At 44.2% G+C, this 23,447-nt stretch overlaps 1 protein-coding gene and 2 long non-coding RNA genes across 5 annotated transcripts in view; 1 reads left to right on the top strand and 2 right to left on the bottom strand.

The window, feature by feature from the left end:
• The window catches only part of LOC106733732 (uncharacterized), a 51,360-nt gene extending 46,766 nt beyond the window's left edge, over window positions 1-4,594 (bottom strand). The window contains exon 1 of the long non-coding RNA XR_001369655.1: window positions 4,508-4,594. This is a non-coding gene — a long non-coding RNA (uncharacterized LOC106733732). The remainder of the gene's footprint in view (window positions 1-4,507) is intronic.
• Window positions 4,595-15,582: 10,988 nt separating this feature from the next.
• LOC106733699 (uncharacterized) lies at window positions 15,583-16,052 on the bottom strand. The gene is made up of 2 exons (XR_001369636.1): window positions 15,970-16,052; window positions 15,583-15,691 (listed from the first exon to the last, which is right to left on the bottom strand). It is a non-coding gene; the product is annotated as an uncharacterized LOC106733699 (long non-coding RNA).
• ARHGEF5 (Rho guanine nucleotide exchange factor 5) overlaps window positions 16,033-23,447 on the top strand; it is a 27,388-nt gene continuing 19,973 nt past the window's right edge. The window contains exon 1 of one of the 3 annotated variants that reach the window (XM_006139891.3): window positions 16,033-16,131. Coding sequence is in view for 1 of the 3 variants with exons in the window: in XM_014583587.2 (XP_014439073.1) it covers window positions 17,227-17,250 (24 nt within the window). In the remaining 2 variants the exon portion in view is untranslated. Of the gene's footprint in view, window positions 16,132-17,196; window positions 17,251-22,019; window positions 22,088-23,447 lie in introns of those variants that run through there. The other 2 variants (XM_014583587.2, XM_014583623.2) reach the window with 2 other exon arrangements.

Raw genomic sequence — 23,447 nt, 5'->3', positions numbered from 1 at the left:
TGCTCTCTCAGTTTCTTCTAGAACCTCTGTTAATAAAATGTGTCATTGGGGCCAGCAAGTGGCTTGGTGGTTAAGGCACTGGACACTCACACATGGCCAACCAGGGTTCAACTCCCAGACTTGGTGGCTTGCTTTCTCACATTCCTTCTCTTTCTCTCTCTCTCTGTCTCTCTCTGGTCAAATTAAAATAAATGGATGAATAAATAAAATTAAATGAATTATTATTTAAAAATAATTTTAAAAATAAAATTTTTCATTAAAATGTCATTTTCATTCAAATAGAAGCAGCTCAAGGAGAGATATCATTTTCCCTCTCAGATAGACTGCCTGTGAGTAATCATCTAACATCCTAGGACTCACTTGGTGAGAGAATTTCTACTCTCTTATCTCAAGGTTAGTCTGATCTCCATGTAGAACTCTTCCTCAGAAGTTAAATGTTAATTATTTTCTTCTTTTATTGAATCATCTTAATGTGTACTTTCTAAAGGTTCATTTGTTTCTTAAACGAAACCAAATTCTGACAGATTCCCTTGATATACAGTGAGTAATGGAACGAGTGAAACTTCAACTTTTGCAATGAGAAGCACCCCAAATAGAACGATTAGAGATGAAATAGAAAGAAAAGCAGGAGGGACCAGCAGTTAGCATAATGGCTATGTCACTGGACTCCCATGTAGTTGACCATGGTTCGAGTCCCGGACCCAGTGGCTTAAACTCATGCCAGGTGCGTGTGTTCCCAAGATCCCGAGAGGAGAATGGAGGAGAAGAGATTGCGGCATGGCCATCCCCCATGGGGGGTGATTTCTCACTTTCTGTCTCTCTGTCTCTCTCTTTCTGGCGAGCGCACACGCCCTATAGCAAAAACCTCTCCAAAAAAAAAAAAAGAAAAGGAAGAAAGAAAAGCAGGAAAGAAGAGGATAATCATAATGTCCTTATTGTAATTGTTAAGGTAAAGTTCATGGATCACTCATATGGGCTCTATAGTTGGAGTTTATTTTTTGAAAATCCTTTAGCCAGATTAATTGTTTCTTATAAGATGTTTTATGAACTATATGTTTGTGTATACTCCAAAGTTATTTGTGAAGCCCTAACCTCAGCATGACAGTATTAGGAGACAGGGCCTTTGGGCTAAATACGGTAATAGTTAAGAGCATGAAAATGAAGACTCCACAATAAGATTAGTCCCCTTATAAGATGAGAAGAGTCCCCTGAGCTACCTGTTTCTGTGGGATACAAGAAGAAGGTGGACCTCTGCAACCCAGCTGAAGAGGACCTTCACTGTGAATCAAATCTGTCAGCACCTTGATGTTAGACTTAGCAACTTCCAGAAGTGTGAAAAATAAACGTCTATTGTTTAAACAGCCAATCGGTGTTATTTTGTTACAGTAGCCCACTCTGACTAATACAGATGAATTCTCAAAGCACCTCCATAACTAAGCAAATACAGATATAAATTTATTTATAGAAAGACCAGTTCCTTGTCTAGAACTACATGATTAGCAGAGGATCAAGATCTCACTTTATCCATGGTAAATTTACTCAATTATTTACTCAACAAGTATTAATTTTCACCTACTCTATGCCAGAGTCATGCTGAGCTTTAAAGTCACGAGATAAAGAATGCATGTTTCCGAACCTTAATAAGCTTGCAAATTAGCAAAAATAAATAAATAAAATTACAATACCATAGCATTAATAAATGCACTGACAGAAGTCTATAGTGGGTATGTTATGGCGGTATAGAAAATACTCTGTTCGGAAAAGTCAGGAAACATGAGATAAGATATAATTCATCACTGAAAAGAATTAGTAAGAGTTTGGTAACTAGTCGGCAAAAGGTAAGAAGAGCATTTTGGACATAGAGAACACTGTCTAACAAATTTGGGCTCGCCCACGGCCTGGTCATTAAAGGGGTTGGATCCCATGTGGCTGACAGTGCAGTCTGAGTCCTGGCCCCAGTGGTTTTAAAAACACGTTGGACACATGCGTGTGCATGCTCAATGGGATGGAGAAAGGAAAGAGAAGAGGTTTGTGGCGTGATCACCCCACACTGGGAGGTGCTTTCATCTTCTCCCTCTCCTCTGCCTCTGTCTCTCTCTCTCTGGAGAGTGTACGTGTTCTCTGGGTAAATAAATAAGTGAAACAAGATCCAGAGGTAGAAAATACCTGCATGGTAATGATTCAATCAGCAATGAGGGATGGCTACAGCACAGAGACTATGCAGTGGAAAAGAGAGAGAGTAGAAGTGGAGAAGCCTGTGAGTAAGACAGCAACCAGATTGTAAAAGACCTGTCTATTGCACTCAGTACAATTTTTGTTAAATAAATGGTCATTTTGTTTTTTAAAGAATTATCTATTTAGTTTAATTAATTTATTTATTTAAATTTGACCAAAGACAGAGAGAGGAAGTGAGAAAGCAAGCTGCCAGGTCTGGTACTTGAACCACGATTGACCATATAGGAGCACAGAGCCTTAACCACCATGCCACCTGCTAGCCCCATGAATGATCATTTTAAAAGCCTAACTCTCCTTGTGTATTATCTCTGCCTTTGTCTTAGGATAGGAAGACTAGCGGCACCCACATACACCTTTGTTCCAGCTCTAACAGTAGTCGGGCCTTGGTACTCCAATATTCTTTCCCACTGTTAGAGATCCCAGCTTGGCTCATCACCAGTTAACAGGTCTAAGTGCTTGCTTCATCACTGGGTAAAAGAAAGGGCAGAGGGAACAACAGGTGGCACACTGGACTCCCACGTGGCCTACCAAGGTTCAAGTCCCAGACCCAGAGGCTTGAAATTCACACCCAGTGTGTGTAAGCATTTGCCTAAAATCCTGAGAGGAAAACGGAGAAGGGACTGTGGTATGGTCATCCTGTCTGGGGGCGGGGGGATGATTTCTCACTTTCTGTCTCTGTCTCTCTATCAAGCACATGTGCCCTATAGCAAAATCTCTAAGGAAAAAGAGAGAGAGACAGAGAAAGGGCAGGAAGGTGACCGATGCTGTAGGTACTTCAGGAAGCACCAGAATTAAGGTGTGAAGGTCTAAGTCAAGCATTTCAGTCTGACCACCAGAGTCTGACAGTGAAGGTTTCCAAAATGTTGTGTGCATTTGAGCCAAGAGTGTATGCCTAGGAGAAGCCATAATCAATATAAACAACATCAGAAAGTGTTCAAAAATTGTATGTGGTCTAAGGAACACTGGAGGAGAGAACATCTGAGACTAAATGAGCCGCCTTGGGGAGTTCACCGATCACACCCCAGGAGACCACGCTGAAGCAACTGCTTGCCCCCTTGGCGCTTAGTGAACCTCCTGTGCATACTGCCATGAAGTCCCTGTGTGGACGCAAATGTTGGAGCAGACTACTTCATGTAACATACTTTACTCCTTCATTCACTCATGCAACAAAGAACTGTAGCCAGTACTAAGGGGTTCTCAGAAATCACAATATATATTTTTTTTTCTGGTTTTCTTATTCTTTTTCTTTTTTAGAGAGATTTTTGCTATAGGGCACATGTGCTCACCAAAGAGACAGAGACAAAGAGACAGAAAGTGAGAAATCACCTTCCAGGGAAGATGGTCATACCACTATCCCTTCTTCTCTGTTCTCTTCTTGGGATCTTGGATACGCATACACACACACACCCAGCATGAGTCTCAAGCTCCTGGCCCAGGACTTGAATCATGGTTGGCCGGGGCAGAGATGTAACCTCTATGCCATCTGCTGGTCCCTCTTTATTTTCCTATGCAAAAATGCATCATGACTTTTCCAACAACCCAATATGTGATGTTTCAAATACTGACAACATAAAGACAAAAGATACAGCTTCTGCTCTTGAGAAATAAATAGTAGAGAGGACTTCAAAAGGTTCATGGAGAAAGAGATGAAAGCATGAGTTTATTCTGAGGCAAAAAGTGTTTGAATCCCATGCACAGTTTTTCATAATTGCACATCTTCCATGAGTGCTTTGAAGACCCTCTTCATACAGTAAAGAAATTAAAATTAAGAGCATTTCTCTCATCTAGAAAAACTCACTAAAAATTAGAACTGAAAAATAAAATTTAACTCACAACAGAATAAAAATTTCTGCAAATTGTCAATAAGTTGTTTTAATTTAAAATTCATGGAAAACTTTCAGACTTCTAAAGAATATAAAAACTGAGACAAATAATCAGAGACATTCTATACTCTTGGGAAAGATCATTTTTCATCATGAAATACCAATTCTTCCCGAAGTTAACCTGAACTAAGATTTTAGACTTTAGTTGGGTTTTCTGAAAATCTCTGAAAACTGACTCTATAATCTATTGATCAACATAATCAATAAAAATCGACAGATAACTTGGTCAATGCTGAGAAAGGAGAGCAAAGGAGAGGCAGGTGTACTACAAAGCTGGTGCCATAAAAACAATTTGGAGCGAGAACACTCAAATGGGCAAATGGGACAGAATAGAGAGGAAGGGTCAGAAACAGATGCAGCTACTTATGGGAAGTCACGGGGCCACTCACTGAGTTCGTGACACGTCCTAATCTCATGCTGTGTGTCCTCACTGAGAGCAGGTGACAGAGGAAGTCCGGGGAGTAAGGAGCTCAGCCTACCCGTGGCTGCGCGGGCGAGGAAGCAGCACAGGTGCAGCGGAGCGCACCGGGGACGAGAGCACCAGCGGTAACAGGCTGAAGCCTTTCATTTTGAAGTTGTTCTTTAGTCACAATAGAGCACACATGCGTGCCTGTGTGTGAGCGAGACGGGCAGATATGAGCACTTTCTACAGGGTCTGCAGTCCCCTTCCTCCAGTCCTCAAGCCCCTTGCATCCTCACTCAAGCAAAGGCAAAGTTGGCAGTGCAAATCATGGGAAAATGAAAAGAGGCATTAAAACTGTCTCACTGTGTAGAGTAAAATAAAACCAAATACATAATACATAAAAATAGACTCAGAATAGAAAAACGAAACCAGGTAGATAGTGCGAAAGAATGAGTACGTGATAAAATGCCTTGAACAAACCTAAGAAAACAGATTACGGAATGCCATAAAGCAAAGACCGCAATTATTAACAATTCTAATTTCTACACCTGCTCCCAGCCCTCTACTAAAATAAGATTAAACATACAAGTTGTAATAAAACATACGAAGTACGATTACAGAGGTTATCTCTAAATGGTGTGGAAGTTTAAAAGACAGAACAGGAGGGACCAGCAGATGGCTCAGTGGTTACATTCCTGGACTCCCACATGACTGAGGGCATTTTGAGTCTAGGCCTAGTGGCTGGAAAATCACGCCAGGAGCAGGAGCGTGTAAGTGCATGCCTGAGATGCTGGGAAGAGAATGGAGAAGAAGGAATTGAGGCATAACCATCCGCCTTGGGGGATTTCTCACTTTCTCTCTCACTGGGTCTGTCTGTCTCTGGTGAGCACAGGCACCCTAAGGCAAAAACCTCTCTCTCTAAAAAATAATAAAAAATAAAGTGAGAGAGAGAGAATAAGGAGGAAAGGAATCACCAAGACAGTGATAATATCAGACTTAAGTTTTTGAAGGATGCCTAAGAGTCTGCAGAACAGGTAGGAAAGAGACGTGTATTCCGAGAGCAGCTATGAAAGTAGAGGTTTCTAGTAAAATCCAAGCAAGATGGTGCTGCACTTTCGGCGATCTTCGCAAGACACAAATCTGGCCCCATCACTCTCCTTCAAACCCTTCCATAGAGTCCCCGGCCCTCAAGACAAAGACAGTTCTTTACTGCGGTCCGCAGGTCTACAAGATCCCGTCTCTGTTCACACCATCATTTCCATCTTGTGACAGGGGTACCTCTTATGCTGAATTCTAGATCTGAAACACCCTCCTGTCTCCCGGTTTTCAACTGCTTTTCCTTCTCCTGGAACCCTCTTCCCCATTCTCTTTGCTTACCTCATTTCTATCCATCCTTCAGAGTTCAGCTGAAATATCATTTGCAAACTATAGATTTCTCAAACCTTCCAGGTGAGGTCATATTCATATGTGAGGAGACTTCCAAAAGTTGACAGAAAATGGAATTAAAGTATGAAATGTTTTCATGCCAAAAAGTTAAAATACATAGTTTTTTCATAATATGCATTTACTGTGAACTTTCTGAAGATCCTTCACACACACACACACACACACACACACGCACACATACACACCTTTTAGCATCCATCAAAATGATAAGAACATCATTATCAAACATGGCTCCCGTACAGTCTATGCTGGTATAATATAGATTCCTCGATAACAAGGATCTCATGCACCACTCTATCCCCAGCCTCTCATTCAATGCTGTGCACATAATGAGAACACACACACATGATGTGTATATAAAGAATGTGTACATATGTGTGCGTGTGTTTGTGTAGCTGGGAGGTGTTCAGAAAGTTTATAGAAAATGCATATTATGAAAAAACAATGCATGAATACTAAAATTTTTTGGACCAAAATAAACTTGTACTTAAAATCATTTTTTACAACTTTTCTATGAATGTTTTGGATCCCCTGTGTGTGTGTGTGTGTGTGTGTGTGTGTGTGTGTGTATACGTGCACACACACACACACACACACACATAAAAAGAACGAGTGAATTAAAGAATGGAGTAGGAGTATCTTGTATGGAGTCGAGTGAGGTGACTGCTCTCAGCTACTTGAAACAGGATAGGAGTTGAATTTCATTAGAGAACCACCAACCTCATCCTTTCTTGGAGTGATCTGTACAGTGGGATACTCAGTGGCTCAATGGAGGAATGAGATAAAATGAGTTTAAAATATTAGAAGGCCAACAACATTTAATTTCACTATTTTAAAATGTCTGTGTATGCACAGCATACAGAAATACGTACATATAAATTACAAATAAATGAACCATTCATGTATTGGGGATGTCAACTCAAAATTTTTTTATTGACAAGGTAGTATGAAAGATCCACTGCTGTAGGGACCAGCAGTTAGCACAATGGCTATGTCGCTGGACTCCCATGTAGTCAACCGTGGTTCGAGTCCTGGACCCGGTGGCTTAAACTCACACTGGGCGCATGTGCGTGCATGCCCAAGATCCTGAGAGGAGAATGGAGGAGAAGGGATTGTGGCATGTCCATCCCCCCTGGGGGGGGGGATTTCTCGCTTTCTGTCTCTCTCTCTCTCTCTCTCTGTCTTTCTGGTGAGCACATGAGCCCTATAGCAAAAACCTCTAAAAAAAATAAAATAAAATAATACAAAAAACAAACAAACAAACAAACAAGAAAAAGATCTACTGCTATAGATCAGAGGGTCTCTCCTATCATTATGCATCCAAATCAGTAAGGAGCTATTTTCAAATAGTTCTGCTTGATCCCATACCTACAAAGGTAAAACTAGGTGGCTTTGGAGCAATGGTGAATTCTTAAAGTTCATCTGATGGTACAATGGAAGCCTCTGGTAAAGATCCACTGTTTTTATGTCAGAATTCCTAAACCTGGCCTCTCATCACAATCACATGGGATGCTCAAAAAGAAACAGCAAGGGGGCAGCAGGTGGCATAGTGGTTGTGGCACTGAACTCCCACATGGTCAGCCGTGGTTTAGAGTCCTGGACCCGGCAGCTTGAAACGCGTGGCACGTGTTTGTGAGTGTCCAAAATCCCAAGAGGAGAATGGAGGAGAAGAGATCGCAGTATGGCTATTCCCTGGAGGGAAAGGTGATTTCTCACTTTTGTTCTCTCTGTCTGTGTCTCTGGTGAACACATACATCCTATAGCAAAAATCTCTAAAAGAAAGAGAAGAAATAGAGGAGAAGGAGGAGGAGGAAGAGGCAGAGGAGGAGGAGGAGGAGAAGAAAGAAAAGAAGAAACATTCCCATGAAATTGTGCTGATTCACCAAGTTTGAGGACTGTTGCTATGGAACCAGAACTGCACTAAATAATCTTCACAGGTTTTAGTCTCTTTGAGATCATCCTCATCCCATCTTAATTTTCCAAAATTTTGAGTAGGGGAAATTTCTGAAACACTCTGAAAGCAAGATAACAAATGATAGCACTTCTGGGCGTGGCTCATTGCAAAGCAGAAGAGGTCCCCGCCTCTTCCTGACTGCCAGCACTACCACAGCTGGCACCGTTCTGCACAAAGACCTGGTCATTCTAGACATTATTTATCAGACATTTGGGAGATGCTCAGCTGGTTAAGAATCAAAGCCATATGTATTTTCCTATTATACCTGCACCCAAGTTAAAATGTCTTCCTATAGAAGGTATTTCGAGAGTGATGAGCCTCTAGAGACTTAGGGAGAGTGTGGATATAATTACTGCCCCATTAACATCACCAGTTCGGCAACGATTTATAAACTCACCAAGAGGATAATCTATTCCTCCTCCAAACTCGCAAGGCACTCTACACACGCCTCCATCATAAATGTATTATGTTGCATCATTCTTGTTTATCTGTCACCTCCATTAGACTGTGACGGCAGGGTCGGTGGCCTCTTCATCACTTAGACTCCAGCAGAGCTAATGACAGGCTGTCCTTTTCTTAAAGCAATAGCACTCCTCCCCTTTCTGCCTCCTAGACCATGATGCCAAACACCCCCACATACACAAACAATGGAGAACATCGGCCATTTTAATTTTTGCTTATTTGATTCTTTCAGATAGCCGTTCACTTTAGACCTTGAATACATATTTATTGTACCAACTGTTGATCCCAAATCAAGCTTTTCTCCTCTTAAAGAAGTTCAGTGAACTAGATAAATATACATTTTAAAAAATGGTTTTTTTCACTCAAAGCGCCCAAGTGACTTCTGCTCTTGCTAACACAGCATCTCTTAATGCAGCTGTAGAGGGTGTGAAGAGATGGGATCCTGGGACCAGCAGTTGGCATAATGACTATATCACTGGACTCCCATGTAGTCGACCACAGTTCAAGTCCTGGACCCAATGGCTTAAACTCACGCCAGGTGCGTGTGTGTGTGTGTGTGTGTGTGTGTCAAAGATCCTGAGAGGAGAATGGAGGAGAAGGGATTGCAGCATGGCCATCCCCCCCGAGGGGGGGTGATTTCTTGCTTTCTGTCTCTATCTCGCTCTGTCTTTCTGGGGAGCACACGCACCGTATAGCAAAAACCTCTCAAAAAAAAAAAAAGAGAGAGAGAGAGATCTGATACTAAAATACAGTTCTGTGAAGCAATTTGCTTCTTCATTGGACCAGGCCCATCAGTCACTGTCTCGAGCATTGCAGGATAAGTCCTGAACAAAAGATTGCTTCCACTTCTATAACCTCAGAATTACTTCCCACTCGCATATCCGGTGTGACAGCAGTCACACTTACTATGTAAAGAAATTATTGGAAATTTGCTGTGCTTTTCCTTTGTTGGCCTTGCAGTCTTCGTTGCTAATATTCTCCCATCCTCAGGTCACAAAACTTCCTAACCAGTGGCCTGATACAAAAGCTCTTTCCCCTTGTTTTCCCAGTATCCTTCAATCAGGCATTACAGTTCATCGAATTTCTTGCCTCCCTCTTTACGAACTGGAACACCATGAATCATGAGCATTATTGTGTTTAAAAATGATGCATAAGGGGGCAGCAGGTGGTGTAGTGGTTATGGCACTGGACACTCACATGGTCCACCACAGTTCAAGTCCCAGACATGGCAGTTTGAAAATCACGCCAAGCATGTGTACATGTGTGCTCAAAATGTGAGGAGGAAAATGGAGGAGAAGGGATTGTGAAGTGGCCATTACTCCTGGGGATAATTTCTCACTTTCCCTGTCACTGTCTTTCACTGTCTCTCTGTCTCTTTCTGGCAAGAGCATGCACCCTATGGCAAAAACCTTAGGGGAAAAACAAACAAACAAACAAAAAAGAATGAACCATAAAGATCAAACACATTCACGAAGTTGGGAAGGGGACTTGAAGGCAAGTGTCCCATGAACAACCTTGTGAGACACTCAGCACCCTTATATATGATACTGTTAAAAGCAAATTAAGGCAAACCAAAATTTAGCAGTTTACCTAAACAAAGGGCAGGTGATTTAAATCAGGCAGCCTCCCAAAAGATGGCTTTGGAGAGACTACGGCTAGCTGCACGGTGTACAGGGAATTAGCTCCATGCTCTACAGGGAATATATTTGGGTGGAACAGGAAAGTGACATGTGCCATGAAGAGGGATGGTGTTGTACAAAAACGTAAGTGAGGGAGTGAGGTAGAGAGATCATTGGATACAGGTGGAAGGCAGGCAGCACAAACAGCCCAAAAGGTGGGCTTTCTGTGATTGACTGACATGTGACGAGCATGATTGGCTGTAACCCAGTGGGGGTGGGGGTGGGGGCGGGGAGTGGATAAAACAGCCTAACAGGTATGACTTCAGCTTATCCAGAGGGATCCAAATGTGGGATTTTAGGCCAGAATAGTTTACCTTAACAATACACGTTATCAATAAGCCACATACGAACACAATTTAGGAGCATGCAGTAGGTCATTTGAGGTGGTGTCTTTCACTTCTTTAACTTCTTAAACTCCCATTCTCCTCCTACACACATGACTTGACAGCTCTGAGAATGCCTGAATTTTAAAACAGTTGCACTGGTACAAATGTTCTTTCTCAAGCACAACAGACCTTTCCTCAGTAACCCTCCCTAGAACCACCCATATTACGAGTTCTGATTAAAAAATAGGTGGTCCCGACCTAAGCAAGCCACCTGAGGCCCATGGCTCCAGGACACAAAGGATGACAGTTGTGATGTTGACTCAGCCTGTTGAGTTCTAAATCCAAAAAGCAAAGTGCCCACACTGAGAAAGGGCCCGATCATGAAACACAAACCAAAAGCAAGCAGCAAGAGTTTGTCTTCCTCCTTTAAGTCAAATATAGGGCCAAGGAGGCAGCCATAGCAAAAGCAAGAGGAGAAGCAGGATTCAGGGAAAATGATGGCTTGGGTGGGGCATCACTGAGCAATAAGTACCCAGACAGCAAAATATCTTCTTTTCCCCACCTCCAACAGCCAATATGTAAAATCTGTTTTTATTATTTCACCTTTAAAAAGAAATGAGTCAGCATGACCCTTAGCTCCAGTCCCATTTTCACTCTCCTGCTGCTCCTGCATTAGTTCAGGGTGTCATCATTTCTCACCTACATGATGATATCTACCTGCTTCATCCGTCTAAGTGGCTTCCTTTCCTCTCCAGTCCACTACCCAGCCCCATCCATTCTCTACATCGCACTGAATGTGTCTCTAAAACCTTCTCATCTGATTGTCATGGCTTTGCTGAAAATTCTACAGAGAAGGCTCATTTCTGGAAGATACAGTCCAAACCCCACAGCATGTGTGGGCTCCAAGGCCTCTCATGATCTGGCTGCCCAAATCATTCCAACTCCGCCCTCTGCCATTTCTTCACCACTCTTCCTGTAAGTCCACACTGTTCGCACTTTCCTGAACAGAAGGTGCTCAGGCTTCCATTTCTGCATTGTGTTGCTCAAAAAGTCATGATGTATATTTTCAATGTTTTTCTATGCAAAAATGTGTCATGACTTTTACAATGACCCAATATTTCTCACTTCTGCTGTCAATATAGAGTTTTCTCCATCCTTCTCTATGCCAGGTAACACAATACTTTTTTAAGACAAGCCAAGACAAATATCACATTTTCCATTAAGCCTTCTCTGATTCCCCCACAGTGCCACTTGCTCACTCCTTTATACTTCTGTTGTACTTTGCAGCAATCACAGCACTTACCTCACTCTACCATCATTATTAGTTTCCTGTTTGTCTCCTCCATTAGATTGAGAGCTTGCTGGGAGAAGTCATCCTGAGTGGGGATCAAGGTATTTATATGTGTGTGTGTGTATGTGTGTGTGTGTGTGTGTGCATGCGTATGCATGTATGTGCGTATACACATACATACATATACATATAATATGTATATACGTGTATATATATGGACACACATACACTAAAATAGAACAGACTAGCCAAGAACCAGGGTGGCCAGGTCAGCATAGATGTAAAGGAAAAGGATGGCGAGACCATGGTCAGTCACATTAAGAAAAGAACTGAGTTGAAAATTAGATCAAAAAGGTTTTAAGACAAGTCACAGAATGAGGCAAAATCAGAGTCAGAAAGGCCTGAGCAGTATTCGAACAATCAGCACTGGACTCACTGAGAGCCCAGTTAACCAAGTGGGAAACTACACACCCACTAGTAAGGGGTGGGGACTTCTTGATAATAACCGGTCAGGATAGTGACAGTCCCAGGATGACACTGATAAATTCCTGTTTCAAAAAATCCCACTGTAGGGACCAGCAGTTAGCGTAATGGCTATGTCACTGGACTCCCACGTAGTCAACCGCAGTTCGAGTCCCGGACCCGGTGGCTTAAAACTCACGCTGGGCGCGTGTGCATGCATGCCCAAGATCCCGAGAGGAGAATGGAGGAGAAGGGATTGCAGTGTGGCCATCCCCCCTGGGGGTTGACTTCTCGCTTTCTGCATCTCTGTTTCTCTCTCTCTCTGTCTGGTGAGCGCACGCGCCCTATAGCAAAAACCTCTCCAAAAAAAAAAAAAATCCCACTGTAAATCCACAGTCCTGAAACCTGAAACTACACACGACAGTTCCCTGTCTATTCCCTCCCCCATAACTGAACCTCAAAAGCACTGTCTCTAATTAAAGTGGTCCCAAACTCCAGCACCTACTTTTATTTCCCCCCATCTAATACAGCTCTCATTTTCAAAATAATTATTTTGAATCTGTTTACCTGTGCTCACTTCAGTAGCACAAATACTAATATTGAATCTGCTTACCTTTCTCAGGCTCTATCATATTGTTTGTGTAAATATACTCTCCCACATCCACACGCATAACCGTCATGCTAGCAAGGACACCACCGTGATGCATACGAAGACGGTCTCATACCAGGTACCTGTGCTCAGGTGATCTCTACATGTTGCCTCATTGAGTCACAAGCCAGTAAGGCAGATATCATTAAATACCTATTGCTGTTAATAGTGTTAACTCCATTTAAACATTATAAAACAAAGCATAGAAAGATGAAGGAGAAACAGAGGAATGTGAATATCCCCAAGATTTCACATGAAGAAATGAGAAGTCAGGACCAGCAGATAGTATAATGGTTATGTCGCTGGACTCCCATGCAGTGGACTGCAGTTTGAGTCACGGACCAGGCTACTTAAAACTCATGCTGGACGTGTGTGCATGCATGTCCAAAATCTCGAGAGGAGAATGAAGGCAAAGGGATTGCAGTGTGGCCATCCCCCGTGGAGGATGATTTCTCACTTTTTGTCTCTCTGTTTCTGTCTCTCTGGTGAGTGCATACACCCTACAGCAAAAATCTCTAAAAAAAAAACAAAAACAAAAAAAAAACAAGTGAAGATGAAATGAGAAGTCAAGAGTCAAATTTACCCTGTCTGAATCGAAATCTTCTTTCACTGTATCATTTCTCTCTCCTCTCTAGGCCTAAAGGACACAATAAAATAATGAAAATTGTTGTTATACTAGTAACAAAATTATTATTAGGGAAGAAGTACTGGGAAAGTTAGATTGTCTCCATACACAAACTGACCTTGCAGTCAGGGACAGCTTGATGGTAAGCACAAACTCCTTAAATAATCAGTGACTTTTCTATTCTTGCTATTAGTTAAAACGTCTCATCAAACCTTGAAGGTTTAACTTTCTGGACAGGAACCTGGGATCACTGAATCAAGGCTGCTGTCTTCAAGAATAAAAGTGCTGACAGGCCATTTTGGGCAGAATAAAGGAAAGTTGAGATTTCAGAGTAAATAGAGAGAGGTAACCTGGAAGAACCACATGAAGCTGGAGCAAAGTGGAAAGACAGCCTGGTTACACTGGGAGGCAACCCGCACCTGTGGCCACACTGCCCACCCCCAGTGAGCAGTTACGAAATATGCCAGAGATCAAGAACCTCTGCCTAAGGATAAGAAGTATATTATGTTAGGGCTGGTAGGTGGCATGGTGGTTAAGGGCGCTGGACTCCCACATGGCCTACCACAGTTAGAGTCCCAGAACTGGAAGCTTGTTTTCTTCCTTTCCTTCTCTGTTTTTCTCTCTCTCACTCTGTCCCTCTCTAGTTAAATTAAAATAAATAAACAAACTTAAATAAAATATATTTTTGAAAAATAGACATATTATGTTTGCTCAAAACCAAGGGGCCTCTTGTACTGCGGGTTGAGTTCTCTTTCCAAGTCTAATAATAAAGGTCATTCTAGTTTAAAATTTCTGACTTATGTAGTCCAAGTTCTTACTGCCTTTGTGGGCCTGCCCTGTGTATCTGAATCCTAGTCTTGGATTTTCCTGTTGTTCTCCATACATTCATGACAACTCAGCATACACTGAAGATGATGGAACCGTTTGGGGGTTCACCCTCCAGAGGAATATGGCAGAGTAGAATGTGATGGTTTGTATGTTCCCTCAAAATTCATGGGCTGAGATTTGGTTATGACAGGATTAAGAGGATAAAAAAACTTAATCAGACCATGGTGCTGAAAGGTGGAGTCCTTGGGAAGAGATAGGATTAAGGTCATTAGGGCAGGGCCACCATTATTGACTCCTGATGGTTTTACAAGAAGAGGGACTGAGACAGGCAGAGACATGAACACACAGGGACACGGAGTCCTCCTCTCTCCGATGGGATACATGTGACCCTGTGGCCCCACCAACAGAAAACTGCTCAATGCGGCCCCTGACCCCTGACCCTCCAAACTGGGAGCCGAATATATTTCTACTCTCTTAAATTGCCCAGACTTGGTTATTTTCTGTTACTCACAAGAGAATAGACTAGAACATAGGACATGCTTGATAATAAATCTGCTTCAGAGCTTTATCAGTGCAGAGACCATTCATCCCTACTTACAGTCTAGAGTCTGTTCTGCAGCACCTTCAAAAAAGCTGGTGAACACGTTCAGCCATCAGAGCAAAAGCAAATGGACACAGCGATCTGGAAACGGTCTAACCCCGTAAGCTGTCGGGGTTTATAGACCATAGCATTCCGAACAGCAGAAAAGCAGGAGAGTCCAGTTAAGATTCTGCTTGACTTACATCGCCATGGAAACCCCTGGAGTAATGAATAGTTTGGAGGGGAGGAGGTAGTGTGCCTAAGCCAAACATAGCCAAAAATGCCTGTCCCCTAGGTTAGGGATTCTTACTGTGTGCATCTGTGCATGTGGACCAGAGAGACTTTGGCATTCTTTGAAGTCATGGGAGGGGCATGGAGATCCACCCATTCGGGCTTGGCCTCAGAGACCAATAGAACACGAAGTTTCCCTGAAAAATCAGAATAAAGGCATGAAAAAACACCTAGACCAGAGACACAGGCCTAGGAACTTCGATATAAACACACATGTGCACATGCACACGTCCTGGACAGAACACAGAAGGCACTCACACCCCGACATACATAGTCACCCTAAAATGAACTCAGGGCAGCAGAAACAAACATGCGATCTAGAGGAAAGACGTGGACATGCTGCTTCAGACAGGTCAATTTCTAGGTCCTAAGAGGGCAGAAGAGAGAGCAAGGGCCAGAGACGCCCCTTATCCCACAGGGAGATCCAGGCAGACCCTTGGAAGAGACACAGGCCTGAAGATCTGGGCACCTGTAGAGACAAGCTCAGGCTCTGAGACTTCCAGAGACGCAGGAAAGCGGGTGGATGGACACAAACCCAGGCAGAGGAGCAGGATCAGGGGCAGCCTCGGGTGAAGCCCTGAAGGAAGACAGAAGAACCCCACAGGCAGGTTTCAGAGGCACGCAAGGACTCGGAGCCCCGACTCTCAGCTGCTCTGAGTCCCTCTGGTCACTCCGCTGCCGGCCCGCCCTCCCGCTCCCCTGGGTCGGCCCAGCGGCCTCCCCGCGCCCCGGGCTCCCCTCCCAGCCGGGCGGGCATTGCCCGGTGCTGACGCGGGAGCTGCCTTCACACCAATGAGGCCGCGGCGCTCCCGGGCCCTGCCCCTCCCCCGGGAAGGTGTGTCCCTGTTTCCTCACCTGAAACTTCCTAGGAGGACCGATCCCTCCCTCCCGGCCGGGCGGACAGGGGCGGGCCGCGGGTGGGGCGGCTGGGGCGGCCGGGCCTGCGCTGGGGACCGCAGCCGGCGCCTGGGACCTGGAGGGGACTCCTGGGCCGAGGCAGCATGTGACACCGACCAGGTGAGTGCCCTCTTCCCTTCTCTACTCTTGGCTCCGGACGGCTGTAGAGCCCGGCGGAGGTAAGGCCGGGACAGGAAGGAAGAAGAAACGAGGCCTTCCCCAGGGATCGGCCCCAGCCTCGGTCCCGGGGCGCAGGCTCCGGAAATGGGGGGCTGGGCCTGTGGGCCAAACTCTGGGTGTGGAGCTGAGAACCCTGGTCGACCAGAGGAGTGGAGCTGGAGGAAATGCTCTTGCCTGAGAAATTCGCTTCCGGTTGGTTGGCCTTGGAAATGGGCACCCTGCCCCCAGATGTTCCCTGGGCCAGTGATTCAATATTCAGCGCTCTGTCTTCCCAGGCCAGGCCCTGGGGAAAGCTAACTCCTATAATGAAGAATAACTGAGCTTCCCTTTCTAGACTGTTCCGTACCTGGAGATGTGTGATTGTCTCCTTTTTCCTAACCAGGCCTGGGCCTGCCTTCATCTTCATACACATCTGCCCCGGGTGCTCTCTGCTCTTTCTCCCTGGAGCCCCGGAGCTTCAACCTGTCTCTGGCCCTGCCACCCACCCTATTTCCTGACTCTGGGGAGCTTCTCAAAGCCTCATATCAATCACAGTTGTATTCTTAACTTAGGGAGGTGGAAAAGCTGAGTACAGTTGGGGGCTGGGGTGGGTGTGCCCGAAGAAGGGTTCTGAGCATCATTTATGCTGCCTTCCAGCAAGACTGCAGGGAGAGCTGATCCTGAAGCCACTTGATTTCAGATCTGGGCCCCCTTCCTGGATCTTGGTTCCCAAGACAGATTTACCCTCCTGTCTACCTAGAAGTGAACTCTGGCCAGGGCTCTTGTCAGATTGAGGGGGAAGGGCATGCCATGCAGACAGGGGAGAGAGTGGTGATTTTCATTGTGAGCGTCCTTGGTCTTGGGGTCTTTTGCCTTCCCACTGAACTCTATGGTCTTGAGTCCTTGGCCTACTCCAGAAATCCTAACTCCCTGCTAAATAGCTTCAATGTGACCTCTTTCCCAGACTTCCTGCTTCATCTGTACCTGGAGTATGAAGTTCCTGGCCTAGGACCTTGCAAAGTGGATATCATTTGTTAACCAATCTGTGAGCTGAAAATGGAAACCTTGACTATTGAAGGGGTACTTGGGGAACTGGGAGGGAGGCATTGGGGGGTGTCAGTTCTGAGGGAGGCTGTCTTAACAAGAAGAGCGTATGGCATTCTTCCTATTAGGAAAGACAGAAATGCTGAAGGATGCACATAAATCTTCTTATTAAAATAATAAGTACACAATAAGTACAGTGATTCTCCGTAAAGTCAAGGGTTGTCACATGTTAGGGGCCCCTGGAGTGGGTGGCTGCCCATAACATGGTCTGTCTGAGGTTCTGTGGCTGCATTACGTTCGGTCTGTGGGATAGACAGGAACACGTCATTCATGGTGTCTGCAGTGGTCAGTCACTCTGTGGTATGGACAGGTGCAGGGTCACTAAAGGGTCATCAGTTGCATAGGAGTAGTGCAGTGTTACTCAAGTGTCAGTGGTGAAGACACCAATATGTGACCTACAGCATCTGTATAGACAGGGCTGGATCTCTCAGTGTCTGTGGAGTATAAACAGGAGCTGGTCGCTCGTAGTGTCTGCAAGATGGACTGGAACAAGTTCCCTCGCAGGGTCCATATTACAGGACAGGAACAGGTCACTAGCCCTGACTCGTGGCCTCAGATGGTCTGGCCGGGTATAAGTCAATATTGCCTCTAATAATGTTTTTATGTAAGACCATCTGTTCTACACAACAGGAATAGGTGATGTGGTATTTTCAGGCGTTGGAGAAAGATAAGAAATGTTTATTATAGGTTTTACAGGGATGGTATTTTCTTACAGTGAGTGGAATACAGGTTGTAGCAGTCAGTGGTACAGGTGCTGGGTATAAGTCAATATTGCCTCTAATAATGTTTTTATGTAAGACCATCTGTTCTACACAACAGGAATAGGTGATGTGGTATTTTCAGGCGTTGGAGAAAGATAAGAAATGTTTATTATAGGTTTTACAGGGATGGTATTTTCTTACGGTGAGTGGAATACTCACCGTAATGTAGCAGTCAGTGGTCCAGGTGCTGAGGGCAGTCATTTCAAACAGTGATGAAGGTATGACATCCATGTGGTGATCTTATTTTCTAAATCAAAATGAAGATGTATCTTTTGATGGGGGGAGGGTATTTTTCTAACAAGAGCAGCAGTATAGAAGATTTTGTATAAGTGCAAAAGTATTGTAATTTCTGTGATTTGTGTTGTAAATCAGACTACTTAAAATTGTCACCTACTATGTCCTCAGGGTGGCCAGAAACCTGCCTGTTTGGTCATGTCAGGCTGTATTGCATAGACTGCAAGTGTGGGTCACTCTGTGTATGTGCATGTGCACACGTGCTATGGCTCAGAATATTAAAATTCAGAGGGCATGGGGACCAGCAGGTGGTGTGGTAGTTAAGGCATTGGACTCCCACATGGCTAACTGCAGTTTGAGCCCTAGACCCAGCATCTTGAAACTCACGCTGGTTACATGTGTATGTGTGCCCAAAATACCCTGAGGGGAGAATGGAGAAGGGCTTGCAGTGTGACTATCCTCTGCGGGGGTGGAGGTGACTTTTTACTTTTTCTTTCTCTGTCTCTCTCCAGGGAGCACACAGGCCCTATGACCAAAAAAAAGAAAAAGGAAAGAAAAAGTGCCCAAAATACCCTGAGGGGAGAATGGAGAAGGGCTTGCAGTGTGACTATCCCCTGCGGGGGTGGAGGTGACTTTTTACTTTTTCTTTCTCTGTCTCATAGGGAGCGCACAGGCCCTATGACCAAAAAAAAGAAAAAGAAAAGAAAAAATGTTCAGAGGAGCATGGTCTTCAAAAATATATATAGCAGAATAATCAGTGTGATGGGAATAATCGGTGTGACGGGAACAGGGGATTGCCTTCAAAATACAGGCCTTTGCCTAGTGACTAGAAGTGGGCAAGAGCTAAGATACTGGGTGACAGGAGACAGTGACCTCTGTCACATACTGCTAATGGGGTGACTTGGAGCTTTCTCATAAAACGTCACATTTGGTTGGGGTCATAGAGATACACAATGCCTCTGGTCTTCAGGAAGGCCAGGTTACCACGATGCTGTGCCCTCTCTTTGCCTGTGCTCCAATAACAGTGATTATTCCCCCCCCCCCATGGAGAAGAGATGAGGACGCACAGGCCCTATGACCAAAAAAAAGAAAAAGAAAAGAAAAAATGTTCAGAGGAGCATGGTCTTCAAAAATATATATAGCAGAATAATCAGTGTGATGGGAATAATCGGTGTGACGGGAACAGGGGATTGCCTTCAAAATACAGGCCTTTGCCTAGTGACTAGAAGTGGGCAAGAGCTAAGATACTGGGTGACAGGAGACAGTGACCTCTGTCACATACTGCTAATGGGGTGACTTGGAGCTTTCTCATAAAACGTCACATTTGGTTGGGGTCATAGAGATACACAATGCCTCTGGTCTTCAGGAAGGCCAGGTTACCACGATGCTGTGCCCTCTCTTTGCCTGTGCCTCCAATAACAGTGATTATTCCCCCCCCCCCATGGAGAAGAGATGAGGACGTTGGCATGCTAACATAATGGGCAGTACAAAAACTCTCCTGAGATGCTGTGACATGAGTCAAACCATGTTTCAGATTTCCTTTCGCCCTGTCACATGCTTGCTTTGTCTTGCCTGATTGCAGGATCAAGTATCACGGACATGGGGTATGTTGCCCTGTGGGGAGATGGTGGCTAACAGGTGACCACAGATATTTCCATATAGATCCAGACAGCACTGGGAATAGTGTCAGTGGGATTGCAGCAGACCGACGTGCACTGTGTCACTAATGGAACCTGAAAATATCTGGGTAGCACATTATATGTAGATATCACCTGGATATGGCAGAAACACACATATGTTCAGGGGGTACTTGCTTTGGGGACAGGAAGGTGTGTTTGGGGGATAAGGCCTGAACAGCACAGATATGGGTGAGGGGAAACTACCAGCTTAGCCACATGGTCTCCATGGGCAAGTTGGAGCCAAGTTTCAGAGAGTGCCTACAGGGAGAAAGTATATCATTTACCGTGTGGTTGAGAGAATGGGATCACATCACAGTATCGCCCATAGTGATTATAGTATTTTGTACTTAAGAGCTAGATATAGAGAGCAAATTATACACCATGTCAGTCAGTTAACTGGAAAAGGATGGGGAAGGTCTTCGACATGGGTACACTTACAAGGAGCCTTCAAAAACTTCAACGAAAATTCATGGCATGAAAAAACTATGCATGAATTTTAAAGGATGTTTTCTTGTGTGTGCAAAAATAAACTCATTCTTTAATTCCATTTTCCACAAACTTGTTGAAGTCCCTCATATGTTAAACATACCTTTTGCCCCATATAGATGGTATCTGTGTCTGTGGGGTGGCCAGGAATTTGTCACATACTGCATCTGCAGGGTGGCTGGAAACCTGCCTGTTTGGTTATGTCAGGCTCTATTGCACAGACTGCAAGGGCGGCTCACTTCTCGTATGTGCGTGCACACGTGTACAGTGGCTCGGCAGGACAGCAGGCATTCTGGGCATGCAGCTTCAACTTTACACCTGGACTAGACAGGAAAGGCGCAGAGCCAGGTACACTGTGGAGTTCAGAGGCCCGTGGAGTCTTACCTGCAGTAGTCACTTGGTGGCTTCTTATGACTGGACACCTGGTGCTTCCAAGAAACTTAGTCAAGAGATCTTGGTTCTGACTTGCCTGTAGTATTTGCTTAGGGAACTTGAGCAAGTGTCTAGGGTCTTTGACCTTTAATTTTCTCATTCATAAATTGAGCAGTTGTCTGTGTGTTTGTAAAGATCCTTCTCGCTTATGAATCTTCTGTTCCTCTCTTATACTTATTCCCGCTCTCAGGTCAACAAGAATTACAATACCTGCCATTTCTATAACTCTTAAAAATAATAGTGCGCTTTGTTACATTATCTTATTTTATCTTCTTTAGAACTAGGATGGGAGCATTTTACCCCCTTTTCAGAGATAAGAGAGTGCATGTTCGAATAAATTAAATGATTTCTATAATTTGTCTTAAAACTAGCGAAGGTGGAAAAAAAGCAGTGCTAAAACTTGAACCATCCTCTTTAACACTGTATCTTCTTTCCTTCCTTCTTGTCTTACATATTTGTTGAGGCCAAGACAGCTTCGGGCAGAGGGGCAGTTAATATGGCAGTGTCCATGCCCTTATGGAGCCTGTGGTCTAGCCTGGAAGATAGACATTAAGTATGTCATTATAAGTGCATGGTGTGTTGAGGAAAAACAAAGAATTCTCTGGGGCAGGAGAAGAGCTTCCAGGCAGAGGAATGGCACCTGTGAAGCTCTATAGGTGAGAGAGAGAAGGGGTTGGATCAAAGAGATTGAGAGTCAGTGGACTGAGCAGATGCTGATAAGTGATGCGCTGTTGGAGAGGAAGGCAGAGGCCAGGTTGCTCAGAGCATGGAACCCAGGCAAGGTAGTTGGGTTTCATCTCAAGAGCATACAGAGGCCACTAAAGAATCTTAACTAAAAGTGGTACTTTTGCTTTTTTTTAAAGAGGTTTTTGCCTAGGGCACATGTGATTGCCTGAGAGAGAGAGAGACAGAGATAGTGAGAGAGAAAGTGAGAAATCACCCCCCAGCGGGAATGGCAATGCCACAGTCCTTTCTCCTCCATTCTCCCCTTAGGATCTTGGGCACCCACACACACATGCCCAGCATGATTTTCAAGCCACCAGATCCGGGACGCAAACCACCATCTGCCATGTGAGAGTCCAGCAACATAGTCACTACACCAATTACTGGTCCCAGACATGGTGCTTTGAAGATCACTCAGGTGCTGTGTGGACAGTGAGATGGAATAAAACAAGAAATGTGGAGGCCAGTGGCCAACTGTGCCCCAAAGGCAGAGCCTTGGTAAGAGGGCAACAGCATGCACCAATTTGAGCTGTGAAAATGGCAAGAACTAAACAATCTAGAGGGATTCTTAGGAGGTGGGTCCAGTAGGACCTGGTGATTGGCTAGATACAGGGAACCTAGGGCAGGAGAGAAATGAGAATTTTATTCTTTATGTTCCAGCAAACACCCATCTCCTACTTTGCAAAGAATTTAGAAGCCAACAAATAGGAGCTGCTTCAGTTTGCATGTCCACACCTTCCATTTTCCCTCCTTGATCAATGCAAAAGGTCACTCTCTTCCCAAAACATATGTGAACAGTATTTTTCAAGCACTTAATATGGACCAGATATTGTGCTAGGCATAGATAATGGATTAAGACAGTTACAGTTCTTTTTTGTTTTTTTTTTTTTTAATTTGCCATTGAGTATGTGCATTTGCTATAGAAACAGAGAGAAAGAGAAAGTGAAAGTGAGAAATCACCTCCTGATGGGAATGGCCATGCCACAATCCCTCCTTCTCATTCTCCACTCAGGATTTTGGACACACACTCATGCCCAGCGTGGTGTTCAAGCCACTAGGCCAGGACTCGAACTGCAGAGTTGACCATGTAGGATCCAGTGCCTTAACCATCATGCTGCCTACTAGCCCCCAGATACAGTTCTTAATCCCAAAAAGTTTACCAGTTATTGGTTGAGATAGACAGTAAATGAAAATACCCATATAATTACACAAATTTCAAAACTTTGGTAGAAATTTAAAACATGACTTCGTTTTGGTACAAAAAAATTGAAATACATGCATAGTTGATTATAAAATGCACTGTCCATGAATATTTGAAGACTCAGAATATAATCATAATAATGTAAATGCTACAAAGGAGAAGTAAAGTGAATTATAATTAAGTGGTAGAAATAAAAATAGTTTAACCCAGTTAGTATACTGGGATGATAGAAGGGATAAAACTAGGAAACTGTCTTTTCGCAAAGAATAAGAAAGAGTATTTCTCACACCAGTTGTGTCCAATACTGACAAGAACCACTCAAAATAAGTCCACAGAGCCTGGCATGGGATGAAGCTTGTAGGGAATGTTGGCAGAATGGTTCTTACTGAAGCTGGGGTGGAGGCCAGCAGGATGTGAGGATATGAAGAGAGCAGAGGGGAACAACTCCACCTAGACATTTAAAAGACGAGAAGGACATAGGAATGCTTGCATACCAGTGAAGTGGTTCTAGCAGGGAAGGTTTACCTGTGAAAGAAAGAGATCTTCCATCGATTAGGCCCCTGAGGAGACAGGTTAAAAATGTGAGGCTTGTACTGACCAAGGAGGGCAGATGGAAAGAGGGGTGATACAAGGCTCTTTGGTTAACAAGAGACTGAA

This window comes from Tupaia chinensis, unplaced genomic scaffold (assembly GCF_000334495.1).
Source record: "Tupaia chinensis unplaced genomic scaffold, TupChi_1.0 Scaffold000010_1, whole genome shotgun sequence".
NCBI lineage: Eukaryota > Metazoa > Chordata > Mammalia > Scandentia > Tupaiidae > Tupaia > Tupaia belangeri.
Note: the sequence above shows the minus strand (reverse complement) of the source record. Positions and strands in the feature narration are given on the sequence as shown.